Source organism: Ovis canadensis, chromosome 14 (assembly GCF_042477335.2).
Source record: "Ovis canadensis isolate MfBH-ARS-UI-01 breed Bighorn chromosome 14, ARS-UI_OviCan_v2, whole genome shotgun sequence".
Lineage (NCBI taxonomy): Eukaryota > Metazoa > Chordata > Mammalia > Artiodactyla > Bovidae > Ovis > Ovis canadensis.
Genome location: NC_091258.1, coordinates 27,242,856 through 27,251,335, shown reverse-complemented (window position 1 = coordinate 27,251,335; position 8,480 = coordinate 27,242,856). Strand labels below are relative to the sequence as shown.

Here is an 8,480-nt window from a genome sequence, read left to right as displayed (position 1 = left end):
GGCCCTGCTTGAGGAGGCAAACTCAAAATGAGTAGCCCTGGTGGGAGGGGGACTGGGGGTCCGTGTTTTCCCACAGTTTGCATCTACAGCAGCTGCTTTTCTTAACCCAAGAGGATGTCTGGACAGAAGGGGTCCCCCTCCTCTCTCTGCCCCGAGGCCGTCCTGCCCTGCTACCTCTGGGCTCTCTGGTGGTTGGTTCGTGTGGAGATCTCTTCCCAGGAGGCCCAGATTGGACACACTGGTGACCCCAAAGCTCTGTGGGATGCGGCTGCTGGCTGAGCCTGCCTCCCCACAAGTCAGACCGAAACAGCAGCTTTACCCCCATTCTGAGGCCAAAGCAAGGACAGGAGGGCAGAAAGAGGTGGGCAGCAGCCACAGCTGCCAGCCCACCAGGCCACACCAGGGAGGATGGCAAGGCCAGGGTGGCAGATGCTGGCCCGGGCCCCTGACTCCCGTGTGGAAAGCCCCTGGTGTGAGGCCCTTCAACCTTGCCCACCCCCTGTGCTCTCTGGCCATTCTCCTAGGATGTGTCACTGTTCCCAGGTGGTGTCTGTTGGCAAAGACCAGTGCCCCCAGTTCCCTGTGGCTGGCACAGCCCAGACCCCGTCGGAATCAGGAGGCTTCCTGTCCCCATGGCCCACCAGAACCAAAGGAAAGCCTTGGGTGTTACAGGGCAGAGAGGAGAGCTGGAGAAAGCCTCAGGGCCAGGAGGGTATGGGCCATAGGACAGAGGAGCCGGTCTTCTGAGAAGGGGCCAGGAGGGGGGCCTTCCTTCTGGTTTCATCCCAGTGACACTGTGGAGAGAGGTCAGGACTGGCCCTGACTCCCTCCTGTTTGCCAGTTCTTCCAGAGTCCAGGTCTAGGCACCACCCACCTTGCCTGGCCCAGTTCTGTACACGTGTGTCTGCCCATTGTTTTGCCCATCTCTTTAGGCTATCTGTTGACTATCTGTTGATATTCTAATTATCTATTGATGCTTTTATCAGTTCATCCCTCTGACCAATCTGGTCACCTCTCTGGCCATCCAGTCTCTCACCCATCCGTCCATCCATCTGTCCGTCTGTCCATTTACTCTTTGTCACCTAGTCCCCCATTCATCCTTCCACCATCCGCCCGTCTGCACGCCATGCATGTGTCTCCATCTAACCCACACAACCACGCCTCAGTCCATCCCCAGCCAGGACCCAGTGTAGCACCAACACCCTCAGTGACCCAAAGCCACCTTGGCCATCCCTCCCAGTCCCCCTCCCATGGAACCTGGCCTGCTCCAGGAACAGGCCAGGTTCTACTACAGGCATTGTGGGCAGATTGGACCGACGCTGTAGCAACAGCTCTGGCCAGTCTGGGCCCGCCTGGCAAGTGTGGTGGCTTTGGGCCAGGAGAGGTGCTGGAGGCGGCCCATACAGCTGCTCAGGGGCCCTGTGACCCCGGCTGTCCATGAGGGAGGCACATTCCCTGGCAAGACTTGGACACTGCTGGGGGCAGATGGGGGGCGCGGCGCCTGCTGCTTTCCTTGTCACCAGGGGTCACTGCCTGGAGGCATCCCCAGGAAGGGAGGGAGACAGAGCCCCAAGCTGGCTGGCAGCAGACACCGGGCTCCCGGAGCCCCTTCTCTGGCTGCTCGTTGTTGGCCCCACCTTTCCCTCTCGCCTGTCTCCCATCTGGGGGTCCCAGAGCTGGGAGTGAGCCCCTCCAAGCTGGAGAGCAGAGAAGGAGCCCCGCACAGGCTGATGAGGCCGCTGTTCCCAGGACCCTGGAGGCCTAGTGCAGTCCCCACCCCATCTCTCACTGGCCCCTGCGGCCACATACCTGCCTCCAGGCCCCCACAGCCCACAGATGTCTTCCAGTCCCCGCTCCCCCCACCAGATTTGTCCTGCTGGCCGAGGAGGAGGCGGAGGAGTTGAGGGGCCTGGATGCCCCACATGGAGGAGGCCTGGGGAGCCGGCTGTCTGGAGCAACCCATACAGTCCAAAGTGTTCCAGAAAACTCTGTCTGCCTGCTTCCTGTTCTTTTCATTTCAATTAAGTCGGCCCCTGGGGCGCCTCACCAGAGACCCCTATAGCAATAATGCAACGTCGGGGATTCAGTGGGCGCCTGACTTAAAACATCTGAATGCAGGGCTAGGGGCCCAGTCAGGCCAGCCTCCGCGGGTGAGGGGCTCCGGCAGTGGGATCCCGGCCAGGCACATCCACACACAGCCTGGTGGGGAAGGACTGACTGTCCACTTCCTCTTCTTTTTATCTCACGCTATGTTTTAATTCTCCCAAAGGGGTCAGGCTGTCTTCCTCAGTGCTGGGTGGGGTCCTGGCAGCTGCCCTCCCATGCCCCCCATCTCTCTGTTCGAGGCCCCGTGGGTTCTGTGTCATGGAATAAAGCCACCATTCGCCAACACGGGCTCCGCGTCTCCTTGAGTGTCCGGCAACTCCTTCTAGGCCCATTTTACACAGATTTGTGTGGGGGTCTTTTCAGGGCCAGGCAAGAGGGACAAGACCCTGACTCATGAGGATGGATGAACATGTGACGCAGGGTGGGAGTATCAGCAGGATGGGGCAGATGACTTGCCTCCTGAGTTCTGGGCGGGCTTGGCGGGGGGGGCGTGCCGAACACCCCTCCCTGCGGCCGTGTGGGCACCACCCACAAGCTCTTGAGGGTGGACGCCAAGGGAAGGGACACCTTGACCCCACAGAGCCGGGATGTCCCTGCCGTAGTGTCCCGGCTCACAGGGCAGGTCCTGCCCAGAGTGGGTGTCCCGGGCTAGGGCTTCGGGCTCCGGGGCGGTCCTGGGAGGAGGCTGTTATTAATACTCCAGCCCAGCCTGGAACATGGTGTATTCTGAACGGCGTCACTGGAAAGGCCAGCGTGGGGGCGAGCCTGTCCCCACGCCAGGCGGCTGGCGGGAGCCCCAGCGGGCCTGGTGCGTCAGCAGTGCCGGCACAGAGGGGATGACAGCAATTTTCCATTGCAGAGATCTGAGTTCAGAGGAGCCTGCCGGGCCAGGCCGGAGTCCAGCCGGCCCTTGGCTCGGACACAGCCGCCATGCTGTCGCTCAGCCATGTGGAGGTAGAGGGAGGTGCCCAGGCCAGAGCCCCTCCATGGAGTCTCAGCCCGCAAGTGAGGGGAGCTGACTGCCCTGAGCTCTGAGGGAGACCTGCGGCAGCCGCACTTCTGTCCTTGTCCACCAACTTCGGGCCGGGGCCACGTCCTCAGCGCTGTCCTTGAGGCGCTCTGGCCAGCCGGGGTGGGAGGACCTGGGGACATGTGCCTGACACAGGACAGACAGAGGCCTGGGCACTGTAGCCACAAGAGGGAGCAATCAGGAGGGCTTCCTGGAAGCAGCAGCACAGTGGCAATAGTGCCCCGGGGGCCTCAGACATGCAAGTGCATAAAACCATGTGCAGCCAAGGGGAGAAGAGCTGTCACAGGCAGGAGGGCTGGGAGCTAGGAGGCCATACCTGTAGGCTGACAGCCAGCTCAGGCCGGCTCCTTTCCCTCCGGGGCCGGGGTGGTGGAGAGGGGATGATGCAGCCTTAGTTCAGCTTCCCCAGAGGTGAGAACAGAGCCACGAGGAGAAAGGCAGCCACCGTGGGCCCCACAGCACACACCTCGTCCTCCCACCTGTGGCCCCCCAAGGTCCACAGGCTTCAGCTCTCCCGTCCCCCAGCTCTGCATCCCAGGGAAGAGACCCCAGCTGGTCCAAGGGGACCTACCAGCTACGGCCTGGAGGGTGCGATACGGGCTGGGTGAGCAAACACTCAGGAGGATGCCACACCAGGGTGAGAAGAGGCCAGAGCAGCTGCTGGGCGGGGAGACCGGAAACCAGGGCACCCAGGGACACAGGCCTGCAGCCGTTCTTGAGGAGAGTGAGGGCAAGAGGCCAGGATTTGACAAGCTGCCGTCAAGCCCCCGGTATCGACCTGATCTGCACAGGCCTGTGGTTTTGTCAAGCGTTCCCACCTAAGAGCCACAGTTGAGGGGGGAAGGGTCCGTGGGGGATCCAGGGGGGTCAAGAGGAGGGATGTCTCTCCTCTGGCCCAGTACCCCACTCTGCAAGACCTCTGACCCCGTGGCACCCAACCCCCACCCCCAGACCTTTGTTCAAGCTGTTCCCTCCACCGAGGCCACGCTCGCCTCGGCTCTGCCTGACCCAATCTGGGAAGGCTGGCTCAAACGCCACCTCCTCCGGGAAGCCTGCTCTGACCCCCGTGCCCCACTTTCGCTTCTGCACACTCGGATAACTTGCTCGTGCCTGTGTCATGCTAACGGTGGTCGACCACTGGAGGTATGATACAGCAAGGCGTGTGGACAACAACCTCATAGACAACCCCATCGTCAACAACTCCTGCATCCTGGCGGGAGAGGCTGAGCTGTGGGGGGCTGGACCTCCCAGCCCCACCTCAGCTGCACCCTCTCCATCTCAAGTGCCTCAGAGGGGCCGCCCCATGAGGAAGAAGGGCCCGGGACAGGGCTCTGGCTTCTGATCCCTCAGGGCCCAGAAGCCACAGTGGAGGCTTGGCCCCAGCCAGGAGACCGCTGAAGCCTCTAGTGAGAACACCTGGCCTGGGAGGGCAGGCTTAAAACCCAGGAGGGCGCGGGCAGGTGCTGGCGTGGAGTGAGCCTGGAAGCCTGGCCTGCCCCATACCCCTGCCGCCATGTGGCCCTTCCTCAGCCGCGCCCTCTTCCCTCCCCCTACTGAGGCCTGGCTCCAGAGGGCTTCCTCAGACCCCGAGGCCCAGGGCTGGGGGGCCTGGAGCCCAGCTGAGAAGACCCATCTGGGCCCGGGGGCTGGCGGGGAGGAGGAGGAGACGGGGGAAGCTGAGGAAGACGATGAGGAAGATGCCGGCTTCCTGCTGTCTCTCTTGGAGAGGGAGGGCCTGGCTGAGTGCCCAGTGCCTGACCAGGTAACCACTGAGCAGAACGCCTGGGGGAAGCCAGTGGGATCTTGGGAACTGGGAGAACCCGGTGCCTGGGGCCGGGGGATAGACTGCTGCAGCTCTGCCTCCAGGGGTCAGAGGGCCACTGTCCCCTGCCTGGAGGAGGGCATAGGTACACCCGCAACACACAAGCTGGAGAGGCCTCTGTGTGTTGGGGTGTATAAAAGGGGCTTTCTGCATGCCCATGTCCTCACGGCTTCCCTCGCCCCTCTGGGGAGCCCCCAGAATAACCTGAGGACAGGCAGGCCCATCCCCTCTGTCCTTGCTCCAGGGAAGCCTAGGGGCCGTCCCACCTCGAGGCTCAGCCTGGGCCATGTGCTGGCAGGAGCTGGAGGCCATCAGACTGAAGCTATGGGCCATGGAGCAGGCCCAGGGGCCAGAGCTGCCCAGGGTGCAGGACCTGGATGAAGGAGAGGAAGCTGCCAGGGCCCTGCTGGCCAGGCAACTACTGAGTCCCAAGACAGGTAGGAGCCAGCAGGCCAGGCTGACCGCTGTCCTAGGCCATGGGCCTGAGTCCTCGGTTGCATGGCTCTGAGCACCCCTTTCCTGGTAAATTGGGATGAATGGAAACTCCCAGGGAGAGGCTGGGGTTTCCAGGAGGTCCAGCCTGGAAGTGGGGCCTTCTGGATAAGCCCCAAGAGGTGGTCTTCTCCAAGAGCCCCCAAGAGATGCAGGTGCACCTCTTCCCGGAGGAGTGAGGACTGACCCAACCAGGTGGGGTGTCTGCCCTTAGCAGCTGCCGGGAGGCCCCTGCCCAGGACAAGCCCTGAGTCCTGAAGCCCCTTTCTCCACAGACAGCCCCCTGGAGAAGGCAGAGGCTGACCACAGATCCGTCTACGTGGGCAATGTGAGTGAAGGGAGGAGGGCAACTGCAGCCCCCTCTTGGCTGAGAGGATTAAAGGAAGGGCGAAGGGCCGTGTTTCAGGGGCAGACTCCAAAGCCACACAGGCCTGCGGGGGAGAAATAGGAGGAGCGTCTGATGAAGGGGCATCACCAAGACCGAGCGGAGACCCTCTGTGGTCAGATCCACTGTGGCCTGGGTTGGGGGTCCGATGAGGAGGCTTCCCCGAGAGAGAGTGTGGACCCTTTGTGGCCAGAGCCACTGTGGCCTGGGATTCAGGGTTTCCACATGCAGAAACCTGTGAGCAGATCACCGGGAATGAGTTCCGCTGGGAAAAGCCACACACAGACACACACAGACACACACAGACACACACAGACACACACACACACACACACAATTCCACTGGGAAAAGCCACACACACACACACACACACACACACAGATACACACAGACACACACAGACACACACACACACACAATTCCACTGGGAAAAGCCACACACACACACACACACACACACACACACAATTCCACTGGGAAAAGCCACACACACACACACACACACACACACACAATTCCACTGGGAAAAGCCACACACACACACACACACACACACACACACACACACACCCCTGCCTAGGCCAGTGAACTTGGGGAGCGTTCCTCTGGGTTTCCAGTCCCCTCCTCCAACAGGAGTGGAGGACAGGGGCCCAAGCTACTACCCCCCACCTCAGGGCCCAATCAACCCCTCTTTACCAAGAAAACGTGCAGCAGGAGCCCCTGGGAGGGGGAGGCCAGTGCACGAGGGCCCCCACCATGCCCCATACCTGACAGGTGGACTATGGGGGCACGGCCCAGGAGCTGGAGGCCTATTTCAACCACTGCGGGGAGATCCACCGGGTCACCATCCTGTGTGACAAGTTCTCTGGACACCCCAAGGGGTCAGTGTGGGGCCTTGGGGAGGGGACCTCGAGGAAGGGTCCGGTGCCCAGGGAGGACAGCTGTGCCTGGGTAAGCATTGCCCTTACTGTCCCCTGCTCCATCCCAGCTATGCCTACATAGAGTTTGCCACCGAGAGCTCGGCCCAGGCCGCCGTGGAGCTGGACAAGAGCATCTTTCGAGGCCGGGTCATCAAGGTGTGTGTCACTGCAAGGCGAGGGGGTGGGGGTGGGGCGAGTGGCAAGGACACACAGCTGCCCCAGCCTGGCCCTTTGCCAGTCTCTGGTGTTTGGGCACATTTGCTGGACTGCAGGGGGAGGCTTCCTTCCTGACCCAGACCTCACCTGCAGGGGGAGATGCTGGCTTGATTGAGGCTGTGGCTGGACTGTTGTGGCCTAAGTGGGGATCTTGGGACGATTGGGACCAGGCTAGGGTCTGATACCTCAGGCAGCCTCATGCCCTGGGGCTGCCAGGGCCTGGTGGGTGCTGGGACCTATGTTCACCTGCTTAAGAGCCTTCAGCAGGGAAACCCAGGAAGGCAGCTTTAGCCTTCCTCTCGTCTAGGGGTCGGGAAGAGGATATGAGAACAGAGATCTTAGGCGGACTGGGCCTTTGTTTCCAGGTGCTGCCCAAAAGGACCAATTTACCAGGGATCAGTTCCACGGACCGCGGAGGCCTCCGAGGACACCCAGGCGCCAGAGTGGGATCCTTTCCCCACAGCGGCCTCCAAGGCGGGGCCCGTTTCAGGCCACGAGGGCGGAGCCGGTGGGCGGGGCCCTGGGAGGGCGGTAACCTATTGGGGCGGGGCGGGGCCCGGCGGGCGGGGCGGGGCTCGGTGGGCGGAGCTCTGGAGGCCGCTCACCTCCCGTTCTCCTTCCCGCAGGGGACGCGGAAGAATCTCACCGTGGTTTTCTCCGTATTGAAGTGAGGGCCGGATATTGAAAGTGGGGTTTGCCGCTGGGTCAGGAATCAACAGCGGTGCTCCTAAGAATAACTTCCCCGCACCCTTCATTCCTCTGGAGGACTGCCGGACCCCACCGAGGCTTCCGTGCACGGAGCGGGGCACAGGGTGGGCCTGGCGCGGATGCTAGTGGGGGCTGTGGAGGGCATAGGACGAAGCTGTGGGCAGGTGAGGTCCGGGCACCACGGGGTCAGCGCCGGCTTGACTTACTCAGGGATGTTCCACTAACGCCTTTTATAGAAAAGTAGAAATATATATCTTATTGGTAAAGCCTAAATTATTAAACTTGAATGTTTTTTAAAAGCACATGGCAACAGTGTCCCCTTTATGCGCTTCACTTGGACTTTGTTTCCTCGGGTGCAGAGAAAGCAGTTGATGGGGGTCTCAGTCTGAGCCGCACGCTAACAGCCAGCGGGCAGCCCCCTCACACCATAGGGGCAAGCTGTTGGGTGTCTTCACCCCACGTCTGGTGGCCTCTGGGATGCATGCTCGCCCCATGATGAGGGACAGCAGGAAGGTGCACCTGGCACAGGCCCGGCCCTGGTGAGACCTGAATGCAGAGGTTTCCATGCTGGGCCCCTGCCTGTTCCCCACACCCCCACCCCAGACAGATGCCCCACTCTCTCCCTCAAGGGGCAGTGTGCACTGATTAGGGTCAGCTCAGAGCTGAGAAAGGAAGCTGTGGGTCTGGGCTGCAGACACACTCGGTCACGGCCTTAAGTAACTAAAAAAACCTCTCCGTGGGCTTCTCTAAAGCAACCCTCTTTGCCTTGTAATCTTTCAGTTATCAGCTCCTCAAGTTTC

At 61.5% G+C, this 8,480-nt stretch overlaps 1 protein-coding gene across 1 annotated transcript; it reads left to right on the top strand.

Moving 5' to 3' along the window:
• Positions 1 to 4,649: 4,649 nt before the first annotated feature.
• On the top strand, positions 4,650 to 7,942 carry PABPN1L (PABPN1 like, cytoplasmic). The gene is made up of 7 exons (XM_069549942.1): positions 4,650 to 4,898; positions 5,257 to 5,395; positions 5,726 to 5,778; positions 6,611 to 6,717; positions 6,825 to 6,912; positions 7,338 to 7,480; positions 7,599 to 7,942. Exons 1-7 carry the CDS (start codon positions 4,650 to 4,652, stop codon positions 7,636 to 7,638), a joined length of 819 nt encoding a protein of 272 aa, XP_069406043.1. The 3' UTR covers positions 7,639 to 7,942.
• Positions 7,943 to 8,480: the final 538 nt, after the last annotated feature.

Excerpts from the sequence above, each read along its gene's own strand:
- PABPN1L (XM_069549942.1), top strand. The coding sequence starts at position 4,650 with ATGTGGCCCTTCCTCAGCCGCGCCCTCTTCCCTCCCCCTACTGAGGCC. Across the intron at positions 5,779-6,610 it reads GATCCGTCTACGTGGGCAAT|GTGGACTATGGGGGCACGGC; the intron begins GTGAGTGAAGGG and ends CATACCTGACAG. Across the intron at positions 6,718-6,824 it reads TTCTCTGGACACCCCAAGGG|CTATGCCTACATAGAGTTTG; the intron begins GTCAGTGTGGGG and ends GCTCCATCCCAG.